This window comes from Pseudophryne corroboree, chromosome 8, assembly GCF_028390025.1.
Source record: "Pseudophryne corroboree isolate aPseCor3 chromosome 8, aPseCor3.hap2, whole genome shotgun sequence".
In the NCBI taxonomy this organism is placed as follows: domain Eukaryota; kingdom Metazoa; phylum Chordata; class Amphibia; order Anura; family Myobatrachidae; genus Pseudophryne; species Pseudophryne corroboree.
In genome coordinates this window covers 393800231-393822436 of record NC_086451.1, presented here as the reverse complement: position 1 = coordinate 393822436, position 22206 = coordinate 393800231, and the positions used below count along the sequence as shown (strand labels likewise).

General features: G+C 47.7%; 1 protein-coding gene across 2 annotated transcripts in view; it reads right to left on the bottom strand.

Annotated features, from left to right (window-relative positions):
* The window catches only part of LOC134949254 (cytochrome P450 2F2-like), a 272832-nt gene extending 253223 nt beyond the window's left edge, over window positions 1-19609 (bottom strand). The window contains exon 1 of one of the 2 annotated variants that reach the window (XM_063937735.1): window positions 19540-19609. Coding sequence is in view for 1 of the 2 variants with exons in the window: in XM_063937734.1 (XP_063793804.1) it covers window positions 18550-18554 (5 nt within the window). In the remaining variant the exon portion in view is untranslated. Of the gene's footprint in view, window positions 1-18549; window positions 18605-19539 lie in introns of those variants that run through there. The other variant, XM_063937734.1, reaches the window with a different exon arrangement.
* Window positions 19610-22206: the final 2597 nt, after the last annotated feature.

The window sequence follows — 22206 nt, the reverse complement described above, 5'->3', positions numbered from 1 at the left end:
CCAAAAGTATCTGGCCAATAATACAGTCAGATCCAGATATGTCTAGCCTTAAAACCAGTAGGTATCTTCCATGCTACAGGAGGGGTAGTAATATCAGGGATAAGGTAGTACATAATGATGTCTCCTCATTCTCAGTCCCCCCTATGGCTACTTTTCTTTCCAAGAAACCCGGCAATTATAAATGCACGGGTTGCACCACCTGTCTCTATTTGGAGACTGGTGACTATATACTACATCCACACAATGGTCATAAAATCATGATTAGGCAGGTTTTAACCTGCACTAGTAAATTTGTCATTTATTGCATCCGGTGTCCCTGTGGGCTCCTCTACATAGGCAAAACTACTTGTCAATTTAAAGAGAGAATGTCACAGCATAGAAGTGCAATCAAGCAAATTTTAGAGGGAAAACACATTGACCAGCCAGTGGCTAAACATTTTAAACAATATCAGCATGGTTTGGCCACCTTACGCTATAAAATGTTAGAGCAGGTCCCATTCTCCAAACGGGGAGGAGATAGGCATAGAGTCCTCTTACAGAAAGAAGCCCGCTGGATACACCGGTTAAATACGGTGTCACCCAATGGGTTAAATGAAACCCTCTCTCTGGCTTGTTTTGTATAATAATTTTCTAGTATATTTGCTGCTTATATAATGATTTGTACCTTGATAACATAGGCAAAGTGGATTCAAGGTTGTTTATACGCAGTTTATGCATGCCTCAAGATATATTCGTTTTCATTTATTATGTATGTCCCCAGCTGCTATATATGTATTTCATTTGCTCCTTTTCGAACAGTGTTATTGCCCGGATCACGGGATCCACCTTTTGTATATTTGTTACCATGGTGATGGGATACACGCACACCGGTATGCGACGCCTGCATGACAAGGTTGTCTATGGGGAATGACGCAACCGGAAATGAGTCTCCGTGAGATGCGGGGACGCTGCACGTGTGGTGATACTCTGTTTGTATAAAGGTAAGATTTTGTAATAATTCATTGTGACTTCTGATGACGGTCGAATAAAGACCGAAACGTTAAGCAACACAGATCTGATTTATTTCATTTCCTGATGTCTATGTAAAGACCGTGAGTGCCGCCAATATCCATTTCCTATATATATATATATATATATATATATATATATATATCTATCACACAATCGCACACCAGAGTGTATACTTTAGGTTTTCTATTTGTCCGTCTCTTCTCACCAGTGTACAGTACACACTACCGTAATATATAGTACACCTATTATTACTCTAGTGTACCTATATTATTACTCTTTTTGCTTTTGGCTGGTTTTAGTACTATAGTTTTCATCAGGACACACCCCTGAGTGGAAATAAATCCCCTTATAGGTGGACCTAGACACGCCCTTTGGGTGGAGCATGACACCCCCCCTCCCCAACGGAAAGCGCTGCGTGTTCTGCTGCCACCTGTAATCTCCCTGAAACTAGTTTTCAAAACTAGGCAAGTATGCCAAAATGCTGCACTGTAATACTATATATAGTGCTCACAACAATGCAGCACAGATATGGAATGGATACTTGCAGTGACACTGAGCTGCAACATACTACAGCAATGGCCTAATGTACTGTACAACTATATACTGTTGGTCACCAAAATGCTGCTCTGTAATAATTATAATACTATATATATACTGCTCACAAAATGCAGCACAGATATGGAATGGATATGTGCAGTGACACTGAGCTGCAAGATACTACAGCAATAGCCTAATCATGTACTGTACAACTATATACTGTTGGTCACCAAAATGAAGCACACTGAGCACAGATACTTGCAGCACACTGACCACAGATATGTAATGGATACTTGCAGTGACACAGAGCTGCAAGATACAGCAATGGCCTACTGTACTGTACTACTATTATACTGGTGGGCCCCAGTCCCCACAATAAAGCACACTGAGCACAGATACTTGCAGCACACTGAGCACAGATATGGAATGGATACTTGCAGTGACACAGAGCTGCAAGATACAGCAATGGCCTACTGTACTGTACTACTATTATACTGGTGGGCCCCAGTCCCCACAATAAAGCACACTGAGCACAGATATTTGCAGCACACTGAGCACAGATATGGAGCTTTTCAGGAAGAGAACGTAGATATTTTCAGCACACTGAGCACAGATATTTGCAGCACACTGAGCACAGATATTTGCAGCACACTGAGCACAGATTCCGGAGCTTTTCAGGGAGAGAACGCAGCCATGTCCTCTCCGTTCAATCTCCAATGCACGAGTGAAAATGGCGGCGACGCGCGGCTCTTTATATAGAATACGAATCTTGCGAGAATCCGACAGCGGGATGATGACGTTCGGGCGCGTTCGGGTTAACCGAGCAAGGCGGGAAGATCCGAGGCTGCCTCGGAACCGTGTAAAATAGGTGAAGTTCGGGGGGGTTCGGATCTCGAGGAACCGAACCCGCTCATCTCTAAATGAAACCAATACAAATTGAAAGATATTGAAAGGAGTGCCATTATAATAATCCCCTACTTAATCTCTGTATGTAAAGCTGAAGCGTGATAAAAAATAATGTCATCACTTTGGAATTTAATGACGGTTGGACTGAACCAGTATCTGTGATTTTGCTATCAAAGAGTTCTGGCATAACACACATCTACAGTCTCCAAACACTTCTGTTATTTCTCATACAGTACTTACTTATCACATTGCATCTCATGATGAAAACAGTCACTCCTGATAATTATCACAACATTATCCACAACCAAAAATGTTTAGCAGTATAGAGGAAAGCAAAAAGGCACACAGGCAGTTTCGGATTAAACCCCGTGGAGGCCCTTATGCAGTCAAAATCTCGGGTGCCCCCGTTGATAATTATCTCCCAATACATTTTTAATTTTACCAACCAACAGTCTACAATCTGGAAACTGTAATGTGAATATGATGTCTATGGTTTATGTACTTTTAGTTGGGCATGGGCGTAGCCAGAACTTTGTGGGCCCCATAGCAGCATTTTGAAGGGGCCCCCGTCCCAATGCTTCTAGAGAGACTCCTCTCTGCAGCAGTTGTTAATTTTATGCCCTATAATATTATTGCCCTAGTTCATTTTCTGAACCATAGTATTGCCTTATTAATGATATGCCCCAGAGTAGTGCCCTAGTTTCTTTTATGAAACACAGTAGTGCTTGAGTTCACCCTGTCACATTTCAGAGCTGCCAGTACACATTATGCCGCACAGTACCCCCAATTCACATTATTATATGTAGTGCTTCCCGTTCATATTGTGCCTCATTACAGTGCCCCGGTTCATATTATATAACATTAAAATGCCCTCCAGTTCATTTTATACCAAACTGCAATGAGCAAGTCCAGGGGCATACCTAAATATATTGCAGGTCCCAAGAAAAAAGTTTGAAAGGACCCCTACGTACCACCCAATGGCGAATAATGTATATAACACATGTAACTTTGACAGGGAAGGTGGGCCCCTCTCAGCTCTGGGCCCCATAGCAGCTGCACTGCCTGCACCTATGGTAGCTACGCCCTTGAAGTTGGGTATATTACATCAATACAGTATTTTCTCTATAGAGTCTTTAATGCAAAGTTTTTGTTTGTTAAAGTTGATTAATTTCTATTCTATGTTTTGGAAACAATTTAAGAAAGCTTGATTGTAATTTTATTTCAAGATCAAATCAACATTATTTTGATCCATTGTTGTGGGGTCCATAGGCTGGTATCTACTCTGCATATTTGGTAGTCCAGCACTGCTCACAGGAGTGCACAATTCACAAACAGAAAGATAAACACCATACAGAGGAGAAAAGGTGAGGACAACCCAATAAGAACTATACTAAAGATGAAAATGTAATGCTAATGATAAGCTATATAATTAAATCAATTGCTGATTAGAGAAATTGGGCCTAATTCAAAGTTAATTGCAAAACAACATTTTCCTCTAATTGGCAAAATCATGTGCTGTGCAGGTGGGGCAGATGTAACAGAGAGAGATTTGGGTGGGGTGTGTTCAAACTGAAATCTAAATTACAGTGTAAAAATAAAGCAGCCAGAATTTACCCTGCACAGACACAATATAACCCACCCAAATCTAACTCTCTATGCACATGTTATATCTGCCCCACCTGCAGTGCATATGGTTTTGTCCATTGCCCATTAGAGGAAAATGTTGTTTTGCAATCAGCCTTGAATTAGACAGATGAGGGAAATGGATGGAATACATGGGGAGTGAGGAGGAGAAGAGAGAGAGAGAGAGAGAGAGAGAGAGAGAGAGAGAGAGACCACAGGCAGCACAACATTTAATTTATTTATAAAGCAATTGCAAACACAGGGTTTTTAGAGAGGGATTTCAAAAAGCTTTATTACAGTGGGGTGATGATCCAATGGAATAGTCATATTTAACACTTAATTGACTTCAGTCAATTGTATACTGTACTTACAATGTCTCATTGGTTTCTCCATTGCACCCTCTACTATTTGATTATCATCTTCCTTTCTGTTTCTTTTGTCTCACTGTCATCCTGATTGTATCCCATATGGTCTTGCTTTCCCAAGAAAAGACTATTTGCCATCCTCAAGCAATACCCACATTCCTCTCTGATTGCTACGTACATACTTTCACATTTTTATCTTGTTAATTTACCCCTTTGTGTTTTCCACATTACAGTAGTCAATAGAAAGCAATCATAGCACACTTAGAAAATATCAAAGTGGTTCAATTTAAACAAAAAATAATCATATTCATTATATCTACTCACAAAATAAAAACACCAGTAACTGTAACTATAAAATAACATAGTTCGCATATATATTGACTACCATCAGCAACCACAATGTCGCTATGCCATAGACTTGTATGGGAGCCAGCGTGAGCATTTGCCCATCTCTCATTCACTTCAACGGGACTCGACTGCTATGCGAACCGTGATCCTGCTACAGCACACTGATATAAGCAGCAAAGCTGTAGCTACACACATCTGTATCTCCCTTTACATTGCTGCCCATCCTCTTCACTACACAATGGGGGTCATTCCGAGTTGTTCGCTCGGTAAATTTCTTCGCATCGCAGCGATTTTCCGCTTAGTGCGCATGCGCAATGTTCGCACTGCGACTGCGCCAAGTAAATTTGCTATACAGTTAGGTTTTTTACTCACGGCTTTTTCTTCGTTCAGGCGATCGGAGTGTGATTGACAGGAAGTGGGTGTTTCTGGGCGGAAACTGGCCGTTTTATGGGTGTGTGTGAAAAAACGCTACCATTTCTGGGAAAAACGCGGGAGTGGCTGGAGAAACGGAGGAGTGTCTGGGCGAACGCTGGGTGTGTTTGTGACGTCAAACCAGGAACGACAAGCACTGAACTGATCGCAGATGCCGAGTAAGTCTGGAGCTACTCAGAAACTGCTAAGAGAGGTCTAATCGCAATATTGCGAATACGTCGTTCGCAATTTTAAGAAGCTAAGATTCACTCCTAGTAGGCGGCGACTTAGCGTGAGCAAATCTGCTAAAAGCAGCTTGCGAGCGAACAAATCGGAATGAGGGCCAATGTATGCCACCTCTACTGCCAACTGATTATTTCCTCCCAGTCCTGCCTCTAAGCTTTTGCAGATGCTGCTCCCTAGTGTATCTCTGGAATTCTCTACCTCTCTACAAAACTTCAGACAAGCTCTCTAGACCCACTTCTTTATCAAACCCAGCTATCATTTATACTAAACCTCTGTTCCATGCTCACTGTCTACCTCATCAGTGTTATCCTTGTCTGTCTGCCCTTCCCCTTTAGAATGTAAGCTCTCACGAGCAGGGCCCTCTCCCCTCATATGTTGTTTCTTCTTTTACTTAGACTGTCTTCTACGTCATACTACTTAGAGTACATCAGTCCCTAGCCCTCGGCTTTGGCCACCTTGATGCCTTTTTCAATGTCATGTCCCCTGATGCAGCAATGTTTATATACCATGTACATGTCCTTTATTGTCTTGTACTGTAAGTTGCTGTTTTCTTGTTATGCTCAAATGTTTATGTACTTTTATAGGCGCTGCAGAACACTTGTGGCACGAAGAAGAAGTATTTTGGAAATATAATTATTTTTTAATTAATTTTATCAAAGCATATTGATGAAAAATAATCCATATATATATATATATATATATATATATATATATAAATGCGAAAGCCCTCACTCATTCACTCACTGACTGACTCATCACTAATTCTCTTACTTCACGATATGTTAAGAAGCTGAAATTTAACATAGGTATTCTGCAGGTGGGAAATAGGAAAACTATGTAATTAGAATTTTAATAAATCCCCCATAAGGGGATGAAAAGGGGGTTGACATAATGACATCATTACCGATACGTGGCTTGGATTGCGTGAATGATAACACCCAAACGAACAATCAGATAAAAATTTGGATTGCGCCTTTAGTGTGTAGAATTTAATAAACTACAAAAACGGTCAGGTTACTTTTTACCATATCTGCTACGGGAGCTCCTCGGGTAACCATGGATTAAAATTTACTTACATTAAGATGTCTCAAATTCACAGATTTAACACTCATATATATTAGAGATGTACACCGGACACTTTTCGGGTTTTGGTTTTGGATCTGGATTTTTTTGAAAGCACAGATGGTTAAATCAAAATAACTGAGGTACTAATTACGTCACCTGTGTTCAAGCCTGGATATCACTAAAACCTGCACTGTTGGTGTGCCTTGAGGACAGTGGTTGGGAATGCCTGCTATAGTATTATTAACCTCAATATCATTCATGTCCACTCATTTCCAGTCTATTCTGAACACCTCACAATACTGTTTTTGGGCCAAAAGGTTGCACCGAGGTAGTTGGATGACTAAGCTAAGCGGCACAAACATGTGGTCCATCTAGCAGTGGCACAGCAGTGGCAGACAGGATAGCAGTTTTAAAAACTAGGCCCCAAAGAGCACATAATGCAAAGTAAAAAAAGAGGTGCAAGATGTATTTGTCCTTGGGCCCTCCACTTTAACAAACCAATCATTTCAGTGACAGGGTCTGCCACATGACTGTGGCTGAAATGATTGCTTTGTTTGGGCGCCCACCAAAAAAGAAGCAATTAATCTCTCCTTGCACAAACTGGCTCTGCAGAGGCAAGAATTTGTCCTCATCCTCATCCTCCAATTCCTCACCCCCTTCACTGTTTACATCCTCACCCTCACAGAGGAATAATTCTACACCGAAGAGGTGGATTTTTTGGTATTTTGCCCAGGCATTACAATGGTTTTTTTTCATCCCATGGACAACAACTGTCTCCACTGGGGCCTTATTCAAACAAATCACATCACCATCAGATTCCTCATTGTCAACTTCCTCCTCAGCGCCAGCTACACTAATATCTTCCTCATCCTGGTGTACTTCTACAATTACATCCTCAAACTCAATATCAGCAACTGGACTGGCGGTGCTCCTCCCAGCAATTGCAGAGGGCGTGCAAATGGTGGTAGGAGCCTCTTCTTCCCATACAGTGTTGTGAAGGTCAGGCCTAGACATCGCAACCACGGACAGACTTGGACTCTTCATGGGGATTTGTGATATCTCTGAATGCACATTTGGAGGACTTCCATCTTCACAAAAAGCTGAACCAGCAGTCATGAACATAGGCCAAGGCTTTAGCCTTTCCTTGCCACTTTCGGTCGTGAATGGCATATTGCCAATTTTACGTTTCTCATCAGATAATTTCTTTATTTTTTTGGTTCTTAATTTTTGGTTCTTGGATTTTACATGCCCTCTATGACATTTGGCATTGACCTTAGCAGACGACGTTGATGGAATTGCATCATCAGTGTCATGGCAGCAGCTTCAGCACTAGTACTAGGAAGTGGGTCCTGATCTTTCACAATTTTTACCTCAAAATTTTAGTTCTCCATTTCACAGGACAGTGCCCCTTTATTATTACAGCACACAGAACAGAGCCCCTTTATTTTTACAGCATCCCTGTATATTTACAGCATACAAGACAGGGCCACAGCGTTCCTTTATTTTTACAGCACCCGACAAGGCCACAGCATTCCTTTATTTTTACAGCACCCAACAGGGCCGCAGCATTCCTTTATTTTTACAGCACCCTTATGTTTTTACAGCACCCAACATGGCCACAGCGTTCCTTTATTTTTACAGTGCCCCTATATTTTTACAGCACCCGACATGGATACAGCGTTCCTTTATTTTTACAGCACCCGACAGGGCCACAGCATTCCTTTATTTTTACAGCACCCGACAGGGCACAGCATTCCTTTATTTTTACAGCATCTGACAGGGCCATAGTGTTCCTTTATTTTTACAACACCCCTATATTTTTACAGCATACAGGACAGGGCCACAGCATTCCTTTATTTTTACAGCACCCCTTTGTTTTTACAGCACACAGGACAGTGCCCCTTTATTTTTACAGCATACAGGACAGCCAACCTAACAGCACAAGACAGCACCCCTATACAGCACAGGACAGCAGCACCCCTATACAGTACTCCTAACCAGTGGCGGAACTGTGGGAGGCAGTGGAGTCGGCTGCCGCCGGGCTCCTGACCTCGAGGGGTCACATCTCCTCCAATGTCTCCCGATGCCTGACGATCGCTCGCTGTTACTTTTTTTTAAATCATGCTTTCAGACGGAGGAGCTATGTCAGTGACACGGAAAGCTGCCTCCTCGTATATACAGAGCTGGCACGTGCTGCAGCTAGGGGGAGCTCCAGAGCGCAGCTCCTCCCAGGCCCTTCCAGTGGAGCTGGCCAAGTGAAGCTCTCTATTCCTCCGTTGGGCTAATGATAGCCACAGGTAGGCACTGAGAGCACTTGCCTGAAGCTGCACTGTGTGTGGGTTGGTGGTGGGGTGTAGTTGGGGGTGCTGGGAGGTTTTTAATAAATGTTGGCATCACTGTGTTTTGTGTTTTTAAGTGAGGTGTATGTGTGTCTCTGGTTTTTTTTTTAAGGAAAGTTGTGTGTGTATGTGTGCGTGTGCATGAGAGGCATGTGTGTGTAAAAGTGAGAGGTGTGTGTGTGAGAGGTATGTGTGTAAGTCAGAGGCGCATGTGTAAAAGTGAGAGGTGCATGTGTAAGTGAGAGGCGTGTGTGAGAGGCATGTCTGTGTGTGTGTAAGTGAGAGGTATGTGTGTGTGTAAGTTAGAGGTATATGTGTGTGTAAAAGTGAGAGGGGTGTGTGCAAGTGAGAGGGGTGTGTGTGTGTAAGTGAGAGGCGTGTGTGAGAGGCATTTATGTGTGTGTAAGTGAGAGGTATGTGTGTGAGAGGCATGTGAGTGTGTAAAAGTGAGAGGCATGTGTAAGTGAGAAGCATGTGTGTGTAAAAGTGAGAAACGTGTGTAAGTGAGAGGTATGTGTGTGTGTGTGTGTGTGTGTGAGAGGCATGTAAGTGTGTAAAAGTGAGAGGCGTGTGTAAGTGAGAAGCATGTGTGTAAAAGTGAGAAACGTGTGTAAGTGAGAGGCATGTATGTGTGTGTGTGTGTGTGTGTATGTGAGAGGTATATGTGTGTGTAAGTGAGAGGCATGTATATGTGTGAGTGAGAAGCGTGTGTGTGTAAAAGTGAGAGGCATGTGGTGTAGGTGTGTGTGTAAGTGAGAGGCGTGTGTATGCGTGTGTTTAAGTGAAAGAGACATTTGTGTATTTAAGTGAAAGAGGCATGTGTGTTTAAGTGAAAGAGACATTGGTGTGTTTAAGTGAAAGAGACATTGGTGTGTTTAAGTGAAAGAGACGTGCGTGTGTGTTTTAGTGAAAGAAGCATTTGTGTGTTTTTTATATATATCGATACACCGCTGCGCCACAGCATCTCCATCGAGACCCGCTGGCGTATGAGGGAGCACTGTAGGTGTACTATAAAGGTATGCTGCTGTCTGTTTTATTGTGATGACTGACATGGAGTGCCGTCCACTTTGCTTGTGTATCTATATTACTATTGGAAAAGGCACCTGAGCACGCTCCTACTGTTTACATTGAGTGCCGGATAGCTACATATGGTGTGTGTGTGTGTGTGTGTGTGTGTGTGTGTGTATTGGGGGGGGCACCAACATTTATCATGCCTCCGGGCGACTGGGGCGAACTTATGCCAGTGCTCCTAACAGCACAGGACAGCACCCCAGGACAGCACCCCTGTACAGCACAGGACAGCAACACCCCTGTACAGCACCCCAAACAGCACAGGACCCCTGTACAGCACAAGACAGCACAGGACATCAACAACCCTGTACAGCACCCCAAACAGCACAGGACCCCTGTACAGCACAAGACAGCACAGGACAGCAACAACCCTGTACAGCACCCCAAGCAGCACAGGACACCCCAGGACAGCACCCTTAACAGCACCCCTAACAGCACACAGGACAGCATACCTAAAGAGCACACACTGACCCCACCCGACGCCACCACCCACAGAGAGACAGAGGTCTGTCTCCCTCACTCTTCAAGTCCGGAGTGAAAATGGCGGTGACACGCGGCTCCTTACATGGAATCCAAAACCCGCAAGAATCCGACAGCAGGATGATGATGTTTTGCCTCATTCTGGGATCCAAGGAAGGCGGGAAGACCCGAGCCGGACCGGATCCGGGCTCGGATCCTGAAGTCCGGGGGTTCGAGTCTAGGAAATCCGAACCCGCTCATCCCTAATTTATATTTACAACCATGAAAATCAGAAACTCCCATGCAAAGAACGGGTAGAACAGCTAATATATAATAGGATTTTAATACCTACCGGTAAATCCTTTTCTCTTAGTCCGTTGAGGATGCTGGGGACTCCAAATGGACCATGGGGTATAGACGGGATCCGCAGGAGACATGAGCACTTTAAGACTTTAAATGGGTGTGAACTGGCTCCTCCCCCTATGCCCCTCCTCCAGACCTCAGTTATAGGAACTGTGCCCAGAGGAAATGGACATTTCGAGGAAAAGGATTTTGTTAACTAAGGGTGAGACACATACCAGCTCACACCACAACACACCGTACAACATGACATTTAACTAAAACCAGTTAACCGCGTAAACCAAAAGAGATCAGCAACAGGTTGACCTTAACCGAAACACAACCTTTGTGTAACATAAGCAATAACTATTTACAAGTACTGCAGATAGAGTCCGCACTGGGACGGGCGCCCAGCATCCTCTACGGACTAAGAGAAAAGGATTTACCGGTAGGTATTAAAATCCTATTTTCTCCTTCGTCCTAGAGGATGCTGGGGACTCCAAATGGACCATGGGGTTTATACCAAAGCTTCAGACCTAGCGGGAGAGTGCGGATGACTCTGCAGCACCGATTGAGCAAGCATGAGGTCCTCATCAGCCAGGGTATCAAACTTGTAGAATTTTGCAAAAGTGTTTGAACCCGACCAAGTAGCTGCTCGGCAAAGTTGTAAAGCCGAGACGCCTCGGGCAGCAGCCCAAGATGAGCCCACCTTCCTAGTGGAATGGGCTTTCACCGATTTTGGTAACGGCAATCCAGCCGTAGAATGAGCCTGCTGAATCGTATTACAGATCCAGCGTGCAATAGTCTGCTTAGAAGCAGGAGCGCCAACCTTGTTGGCCACATACAGGACAAACAGCGCCTCTGTTTTCCTAACACGAGCCGTTTTGGCTACATAAATTTTCAAAGCTCTGACCACATCAAGAGACTTGGAATCCACCAAGGCTTCAGTAGCCACAGGCACCACAATAGGTTGGTTCATGTGAAACGACGAAACCACCTTAGGCAGAAATTGTTGACGAGTTCTCAATTCCGCTCTATCCACATGGAAAATCAGATAGGGGCTTTTGTGAGACAAAGCCACCTTGCAGACGCCAATGCCAACAGCATGACTACTTTCCAAGTGAGAAATTTCAACTCAACCTTTTGTAAAGGTTCAAACCAATGTGACGTAAGGAACTGTAACACCACGTTAAGGTCCCACGATGCCACTGGGGGCACAAAGGGAGGTTGGATGTACAGCACACCCTTCACAAAAGTCTGTACTTCTGGAAGTGAGGCCAATTCCCTTTGAAAGAAAATTGATAAGGCCGAAAACTACACTTTAATGGAGCCTAACTTCAGGCCCGCATCCACACCTGCTTGCAAAAAGTGGAGAAAACAACCCAGCTGAATTTCTTCCGTAGGAGCCTTCTTGGATTCACACCAAGACACATATTTTCTCCAAATACGGTGATAATGCTTCGCCGTTACCTCCTTTCTAGCTTTAAGTAGAGTGGGGATGACTTCCCCGGGAATACCCTTTCTAGCTATGATTTGGTGTTCAACCGCCATGCCATCAAACGCAACTGCGGTAAGTCCTGGAACACGCACAGCCCCTGCTGTAACAGGTCCTCTCTTAGAGGAAGAGGCCAGGGATCTCCTGTGAGTAATTCCTGAAGATCCGGATACCAGGCCCTCCGTGGCCAATCTGGAACAACGAGTATCGCCTGAACCCTGACAGAGCGCTTGCATGTTTTTCCGCCCAGCAAAGAATCTTGGTGACCTCTGCCATCGCCGCTCTGCTCTTTGTTCCGCCCTGGCGGTTTATGTGTGTCACGGCTGTAATGTTGTCCGACTGAATCAGGACGGACAGGTCGCGAAAAAAGATGTTCCGCTTGCCAAAGGCCGTTGTAGATGGCCCTTAACTCCAGCACGTTTATGTGCAGACAAGCTTCCTGGCTCGACCATTTTCCCTGGAATTTTTGTCCCTGTTTGACAGCTCCCCAACCTTGGAGACTCGCATCCGTGGTCACCAGAACCCAATCCAGAACCCAATCCTGGATCCCGAACCTGCGACCCTCTAGAAGGTAGAACTTTGGAGCCACCACAGGAGAGAAACCCTGGCCCTGGGGGACAGGCTTATCCTCCGCTGTATGTGCAGATGGGACCCGGACCACTTGTCCAGCAGGTCCCACTGAAAAGTTCTTGCATGGAGTCTGCCAAACTGAATGGCCTCGTAGGCCGCCCCCATTTTCCCCAGCACTCGAGTGCAGTGATGAATCGACACTCTTGGCAGTTTCAGAGGTTCCTTGACCATGTTCTGGAGTTCCTGAGCCTTTTCCAATGGGAGAAAGATCCTCTGCAGATCCGTGTCCAGAATAATGCCCAAAAACGACAGCTGAGTTGTCGGAATCAACTGCGACTTTGGTAAATTTAGGAGCCAGCCATGTTGTTGCAGCACCTTCAGGGAGAGCGCAACGTTTTTTAGTAACTGCTCCTTTGATATCGCCTTTATCAGGAGATCGTCCAAATATGGGATAATTGTGACCCCTTGCTTGCACAGGATCACCATCATTTACGCCATTACTTTGGTGAAAATCCTCGGGGCCGTGGAAAGACCAAACAGCAACGTTTGAAATTGGTAGTGACAATCCTGAACAGCGAACCTCAGGAATGCCTGATGAGGAGGATATATGGGGACATGTAGGTATGCATCCTTTATGTCGACTGACACCATAAAATCCCCCCCTCCAGACTGGAGATCACAGCTCGGAGAGATTCCATCTTGAATTTGAATCTTTTTAAATACAGGTTGAGGGATTTTAAATTCAGAATCGGTCTGACCGAGCCATCCGGCTTCGGGACCACGAACAGGGTTGAATAAAACCCTTTCCCTTGTTGTAACGGGGGAACCGTGATAATGACTTGCTGTTGACACAGCTTTTGTATTGCAGCACACACTACCTCTCGCTCCGGATGAGAAACTGGTAAGGCCGATTTGAAAAATCGGTGTGGAGGCACGTCTTGGAACTCCAGCTTGTATCCTTGGGTCACAATTTCCAGTACCCAAGGATCCAAGCCCGAGCGAACCCAGACTTGACCGAAGAGCTGAAGACGTGCCCCCGCCGGTGCGGACTCCCGCAGCGGAGCCCAAGCATCATGCGGTGGATTTGGTAGAAGCCGGGGAGGACTTCTGCTCCTGGGAGCTTGCCACAGCCGGCGATCTTTTTCCTCTTCCCTTACCTCTGGCCGCGAGGAAGGTAGATCCACGTCCTTTCCTGAATTTATGAGACCGAAAGGACTGCATCTGGTATTGAGGCGTTTTCTTTTGCTGTGGAGGGACAAAAGGCAAAAAAGAAGACTTACCCACGGTAGCTGTAGAAACCAGGTCCGCGAGGCCCGCCCCTCACCAAACAAAACTTCACCTTTGAAGGGCAGAACCTCCATAGCCTTTTTAGAGTCAGCATCACCATTCCATTGATGAGTCCACAATGCCCTCCTAGCCGAGATTGCCATGGCATTTGCCCTTGATCCCAAGAGGCCAATATCTCTCGTCGCCTCCCTTAGATATATCGCTGCGTCCCTGATGTGACCCAGCGTCAAAAGCACGCTATCCCTATCCAGGGTGTCTGTGTCAAATGACAAGTTATCTGCCCACCTTTCAATAGCGCTACTCACCCATGCCGATGCCACGGCCGGCCTGAGCAGCGTACCCGTAGTAACATAAATAGATTTTAAGGTAGTTTCCTGCTTACGATCCGCAGGGTCCTTTAGGGTCGCCATGTCAGGGGACGGTAACGCCACCTTCTTGGACAAATGCGCCAGAGCTTTCTCCACCGTGGGTGAAGATTCCCACCGTAACCTATCCTGCGAGGGAAAAGGATACGCAATAGCAATTCTCCTGGGAATCTGCAGTCTCTTGTCAGGAGACTCCCAAGCTTTTTCAAAAAGAGCGTTCAGTTTATGAGAGGGAGGAAACATTACCTCAGGTTTCTTTCCCTTAAACATACAGACCCTTGTGTCAGGGACAGTCGGGTCTTCTGTGATATGTAACACATCTTTAATTGCCACAATCATGTACTGAATACTCTTAGCCACCTTAGGATGTAACTTGGCATCATTATAGTCGACACTGGAGTCAGAATCCGTGTTGGTATCTGTGTCTGCTATCTGGGTAAATGAACGTTTTTGTGACCCTGAGGGGGTCTGAGATTGTAACAAAACATCTCCCATGGATTGTCTCCATGCTTGGTTCTGAGACTCAGAATTGTCTAACCTCTTATGCAATAAAGCCACACTTGCATTTAAAACACTCCACATATCTACCCAATCAGAAGTCGGCGGTGCCGACGGATTCACTCCCACATTCTGTTCAGCTCCCACACCAGCCTCCTCCTGGGAAGAGGCTTCTACCTCAGACATGTCGACACACGCGTACCGACACCCCAAAACACACTGGGCTATAGGGGACAGACCCACAGTAAGGTCCTTCAGAGAGACAGAAAGGGAGTTTGCCAGCTAACACCCAGCGCCTCACCGGTCTGAAGGGATTAATTAATTCCCCAGACCTGTAAGCGCTTTTATACCAAGTAATCAACACCAAATTCTCGTGCCCCCCCCCCCTCGTTTCGTGCACCCTGTTACTTGTGTACAGCAGGGAAGGGCCAGGAGCAGCGTCTCTGCAGCAAGCTGTGGAGAAAATGGCGCTGGTTAGAGCTGAAGGTGGATCCCCGCCCCCTACATGGCGCGCTTTGGTCCCTCTTTTATTTATACTGGCGGGGGTCTGTATACATTGCCTATGCAATGTATACTGTCATGCCAGTCTCAAAAGTGAGGTTTTATTGCTGACCAGGGCGCCCCCCCTGCGCCCTGCACCCATATAGTGCCGCTTGTGTGAGGGAGCAATGGCACGCAGCGTAGTACCTCAGGAAGATCCGAAGTCTTCTGCCGCCTTTGAAGTCTTCTTGCTTCTACTACTCACCAAGCTTCTCTCTTCAGGCTCTGTGAGGGGGACGGCGGCGCGGCTACGGGAACGAGCAGGTAGGAGCACCAAGTGATCAGACCCTCTGGAGCTAATGGTGTCCAGTAGCCAAAGAAGCAGAGCCTTTGTAGGTCTGCTTCTCTCCCCTCACTCCCACGATGCAGGGAGCCTGTAGCCAGCAGCTCTCCCTTAAAATAATAAACCTAACAAAAGTCTTTTTTAGAGAAACTCAGTAGAGCTCCCCTAGTGTGCAACCAGTCTCCTCTGGGCACAGAATGTAACTGAGGTCTGGAGGAGGGGCATAGGGGGAGGAGCCAGTTCATCCTCTAGGACGAAGGAGAACTATATATATATAGATATATATATATCTCCTATATAATAGCCCTGTGACTCTATGCCTGGCTTTTCTAACGCTAGGCGGAGTCACAGCAGTGGGCAGGGTCAGCAGCATGTGCAGGGAGACACACCATGCCCTGTGACAACACTAGCTGGCCAGCAGTAGCAGCAGACACAGGTCCTGGCAGCACACAGGCAATACCCTCCGCACATGGACGCTGCAGGTGGACAGACACGGCACCTCTCCCGGTAACGCCACTGACACCCACGCCGGGGATCCCTCCCTCATACAACTCCATATCACCCCCTGCCGTACGCACCACCCACTCACCACTGCTGATCACACGGAGCTCCTGCCACTGCAGCCTTCAGCCGCACCACGCTCCACTCCGGAAACAAAACAGTAGGAGGCGGCAGGTGGACGGCCGCCGCACCTCGCACTGTAACACACCAGGCGCCTTACACACACCCCACTCCGGGAAGCCCTCCCTCATACATCCCACGGTCTACTGTACACAGCCAGCGGGGGGGTCATGCGGCCAGGCAGGCGGCGAGGAACATGGTCAGCGGGATGCCGCATGTACCACCCTCTCCCCAAACCCCACTGCTGCTCAGACGGATATCCCTCCCGCTGCAGCCGTGGGTCGCACCACGCTCCTATCCTGACACTAAGCACTATGCCTGGCAGCTGACAGCCAGACAGCAGGGATGGGGACACCAGCGCCTAAACACCGGACGCTGGCACACAGTGTGGAGGCATGCCGCCCTGCACACCAAAAAAACCCTTCCCCATCTGTGCAAACCCCCCTCCCAGCCCCAACACCTCAGGACCCCCTACCCCTCACCACACAGCAACTAACATAACCCGTGCACACTCACAACCCCACCAAACACACCTCCCCCTCACTGCACCCACCCCCTTTCAAATCCAAACCACACTCAATCTAAATTTGACACCCGCCACGTCAACGCACCTGCCTGTGAAACAACCGCCGCACCTCATAAGCCCATCCCCCATCCAAACTAAACACCATACCTGCCACCCGCCTTCCATACATACACCATCCCTCCACCACCCCCTGCACCTCAACACACCCTTCCCCATCCACCTACCCCACTACCCCTCACCCCCCTGCACACACCACACCCCCCCAATACCCTCCCCCACCCACCCCATGTGGACCTCCCCCACCCATGCCACCTTCGGATACCCTCCCCCATCTCTCTGCCCCACGCACGCAACACTCCCTAAAGCACAAAACCTCCAGTCCCCTCCCCCATCCCTCAAACCCAAGGCCGCAGCATATACAGTCACCCACCTGCAACCGGTCACCCAGCACCCACAGCATCTTGGGGACCCCCACCCCAATCCACGTACCCCTTCAAAACCACCTCTCCACCAACCACAGTATTTTCACCACCCTCCACACTCCTGCACCAACCCCCCAAAATACTATCACATACAACGTCCACCCCTCACCCTAAACCACCTGAACCTCCTCCACCATCAGCACCGATGAACCCCCACTATCATATGCTGCACCCCCTCTGAACCCACCTCTCCACCACCCGTTCCTCCCTCCACCATTTCCATCCCTCCCGCAGCCACCCCAACACCACTCACACCATGTACACAACCCATTCACTTCTGGACCCCTGAAACAACACCCCCATACACAGGCCCCTTTGGCAAACACCCATCCACCACACACACCACCTTGAACACCATCTGAAGCCCCTAGCAGGCACTACCTAAATCCAAGGGTAACGTGGCACCTCCACTTCACTGCACCCACCCCCTTTCAAATCCAAACCACACACAATTTATTATGGTACATATAGATGCCACCATATCACATTCTGGTAATAAGCAACACTAATACTGTGGCCAGTGTATCCATAAGGAACTGTCCTACCTGTGACCAGTGTGTGTGTACGCCCCTGTAAAACCTTCCTCTTTTTTGTAGCCGCTGTGCAATCCTTTCGTTCGCACTTCTGCTAAGCTAAGATACTCCCAGTAGGCGGCGGCTTAGCATTTGCACTGCTGCTAAAAGCAGCTAGCGAGCGAACAACTCGGAATGAGGGCCACTGTGTGTAGACAAGTCTTTGCACCCTGTCAACACAGTGTGTATACACGCCGCAGATAGCTGTGCCCACTGTGTGTATAAGCACCTCTAATACCTGTGAACACCATGGTCTTGCACCTTCAAGTTGTGTGGGGGTTAAGGGGGCATAGCCCCTTACGACGGTGTGAAGAGCGCCCGTAGGGCGCGATGAATCACCTAGTACATATATATATATATATATTAATAAGAAAAATGATTTTACATTTGTACAATGAATATGATGATCATGAAACTCTATATCTATTAAATGAACATACACACTAATAAACCAATTTATATTTAAATACAATAAACTGAGGAAACACAATGTTTATAACATACACTGATTGTTGATCATACAGAAATCACTTGAAATAAGTATTTACTAAACATTTTCACCAAAGTTAAACATCTTCCTCTATTTGTACCTCATCTAAGGGTGTGTACACACGGTGAGATCCTTGCTATGCCCGATTTTCACTTGCGATTTCCCTTGAACTCCCCGGAGCCCAGATAACACAGATTTTGACTAACTTTTCTTGAGATATGGACTATGTGTGCTTATGATTTTGGCTTATGTGAGATTTTGGCTTATGTGAGATGTCATTGACATGTGAGATGAACTAGATAGTACACCGATCTAGCAAGGATTGACTTGCCTGCACAGTCTGTCTTTTCTTGCGATGCCGACCTGGCGGGGCCGCGCATCGGGATCGAATCGGGATCGCAAGGTGACTTTCACCTTGCGATCTGCACTAACTTTTCTTGCGATTTTGACTATATAGTCAAAATCGAAAGAAAATATCTCTCCGTGTGTACACACCCTAACTATCCACCGATCTGTTCTCCAGTCTCTCACCCAATCCCTTTAACTCTGCTTTTCCTCACTCATTCACTGTTAATTATATATGTTACTGTCCTTATCACAATAACTGTACCCCTCTCATTACTCCACCACTTCATAAACTCTAAATATTACATCTGTTGATAATTAGTAAATATATGTGCCCCCCTTAGCAGCTAATCAATGCAAGACTCCACAGCACCGTGCCACAACACTCCAGACATTCTATCCAGACACTCTGCAGTGCTCCATTGCTACAGATGGTTAAGAATTATTACAAATTAAATGATTTCAATAATGATTATTCTAACCATATGGCATACTTGCCTACCTGACCCTCTCCATGAGGGAGAAAATGCTCTGTTCCTGGACTTTCCTGGTAATGTGTGATTGCCATCACCTGTGGTGAAACACCTTTCTTATCAATTAACTAGCTCACCACAGGTGATGGCAATCATACATTACCAGGAAAGTCCAGGAACAGAGCATTTTCTCCCTCATGGAGAGGGTCAGGTAGGCAAGAATGCCATATGGTGGTAAAGGACAATCTTGGAGAACATATGAAATCACTTACTTCAAAACGCTGTCTGTGAAACAAGGTTTCAGTAACAGTTGCTGTACCTTTGAGTTTAAATTGTTGTCAGTGCTTGGCTACACATTAATGTGCTGGCTGACTGTGATATGTTTCTTCAGCTGGAAACTACCTGCCAAGTCTTTCAAAATCAGGGATGGATTGTCCTGGCTCAAACTTCAACATATGTTTCATTTATTGACAGATAGTGTAACAGGGGTGATTTTAGAAATTAGTGGGCTTGTGGGCAAGTCCAGTGGTGCCCCCCCACCCCCATCAATCACCAAGACACTAATTTAAAATAAAACAAACATTAATTTATTAAATAACAAGACACAGAGGTTTCGATTTTCTTCAAGCCTACAAGAAGCCGTTTTTCGACTAGTCGAAATAATGGCACTAATTCAACACAGGGTATTCAGTTGCATGCATTGTCGCTGTCAGTGAGGCGGGGATGTGCTGCTGTCAGTGAGGCAGGGATGTGCCACGGTCAGAGAGGCAGGGATGTGTCACGGTCAGAGAGGCAGGGATGAACTGCTGTCGGTGAGGCAGGGATGTGGCGCGGTCAGAGAGGCGGGGAATGTGGCGCGGTCAGAGAGGCAGGGATGTGTCACAGCCAGAGAGGCGGGGATGTGCTGCTGTTAGTGGGGCGGGGATGTGCTGCTGTTAGTGAAGTAGTGATGTGCAGCTGTCAGTGAGGCAGGGATGTGCAGCTGTCAGTAAGGCGGGGATGTGCTGCTGTCAGTGAGGCAGTGATGTGCAGCTGTCAGTGAGGCAGGGATGTGCCGCTGTCAGTGAGGCAGTGATGTGCAGCTGTCAGTGAGGCAGGGATGTGCAGCTGTCAGTGAGGCTGGGATGTGCTGCTGTCAGTGAGGCGGGGATGTGCAGCTGTCAGTGAGGCGGGCATGAGCAGCTGTCAGTGAGGCAGTGATGTGCAGCTGTCAGTGAGGCAGGGATGTGCAGCTGTCAGTGAGGCAGGGATGTGCAGCTGTCAGTGAGGCTGGGATGTGCTGCTGTCAGTGAGGCGGGGATGTGCAGCTGTCAGTGAGGCGGGGATGAGCAGCTGTCAGTGAGGCGGGGATATGCAGCTGTCAGTGAGGCGGGGATGTGCAGCTGTCAGTGAGGCGGGGATGTGCCACTGTCAGTGAGGCGGTGATGTGCCACTGTCAGTGAGGCGGGAATGTGCCGTGGTCAGTGAGGTGAGAATGTGCAGCTGTCAGTGTGGCTGGTATGTGCTCCTGTCAGTGAGGCGGGGATGTGCAGCTGTCAGTGAGGCTGGTATGTGCTCCTGTCAGTGAGGCGACGATGTGCCGTGGTCAATGAGGCGAGGATGTGCAGCTGTCAGTCAGACGGGGAGGTGCCGCTGTCAGAGAGGCGGGGATGTGCTGCTGTCAGTGGGGTGATGATGTGCCGTGGTCAGTGAGGCGGTGGGATGTGCAGCTGTCAGTGAGGCGGGGAAGTGACACTGTCAGTGAGGCGGGGATATGCCATGTTCAGTGAGGCAGGGATGTGCAGCTGTCAGTGAGGCTGGGATGTGCCTCTCTCAGCGAGGCGGGGATGTGCACCTGTCAGTGAGGCGGGAATGTGCCGCTGTCAGTGAGGCGGGGATGTGCCACTGTCAGTGAGGCGGGGATGTGCTATTAGTGAAGCGGGGATATGCCACGATCAGTGAGGTGGGGATGTGCCGCTGTCAGTGAGGCGGGGATGTGCAGCTGTCAGTGAGGCTGGTATGTGCTCCTGTCAGTGAGGCGGGGATGTGCAGCTGTCAGTGAGGTGGGGATGTGCAGCTGTCAGTGAGGCGGGGATGTGCGGCTGTCAGTGAGGCGGGGATGTGCAGCTGTCAGTGAGTCGGGGATGTGCCACTGTCAGTGAGGCGGTGATGTGCCACTGTCAGTGAGGCGGGGATGTGCCGTGGTCAGTGAGGCAAGGATGTGCAGCTGTCAGTGAGGCTGGTATGTGCTCCTGTCAGTGAGGCGGGGATGTGCAGCTGTCAGTGAGGTTGGTATGTGCTCCTGTCAGTGAGGCGGGGATGTGCAGCTGTCAGTGAGGCGGGGATGTGCAGCTGTCAGTGAGGCGGGGATGTGCAGCTGTCAGTGAGGCGGGGATGTGTAGCTGTCAGTGAGGCGAGGATGTGCAGCTGTCAGTGAGGCGGGGATGTGCAGCTGTTAATGAGGCGGGGATGTGCCACTGTCAGTGAGGCGGTGATGTGCCACTGTCAGTGAGGCGGGGATGTGCTGCTGTCAGTGGGGTGATGATGTGCCGTGGTCAGTGAGGCGGTTGGATGTGCAGCTGTCAGTGAGGCGGGGAAGTGACACTGTCAGTGAGGCGGGGATGTGCCATTTTCAGTGAGGCAGGGATGTGCAGCTGTCAGTGAGGCCGGGATGTGCCGCTCTCAGTGAGGCGGGGATGTGCCGCTGTCAGTGAGGCGGGGATGTGCCGCTGTCAGTGAGGCGGGTATGTGCTATCAGTGAAGCGGGGCTATGCCACGGTCAGTAATGCGGGGATGTGCAGCTGTCAGTCAGACGGCGATGTGCCGCTGTCAGTGAGGCGGGGATGTGCTGCTGTCAGTGGGGTGATGATGTGCCGTGGTCAGTGAGGCGGTGGGATGTGCAGCTGTCAGTGAGGCGGGGAAGTGACACTGTCAGTGAGGCGGGGATGTGCCACGTTCAG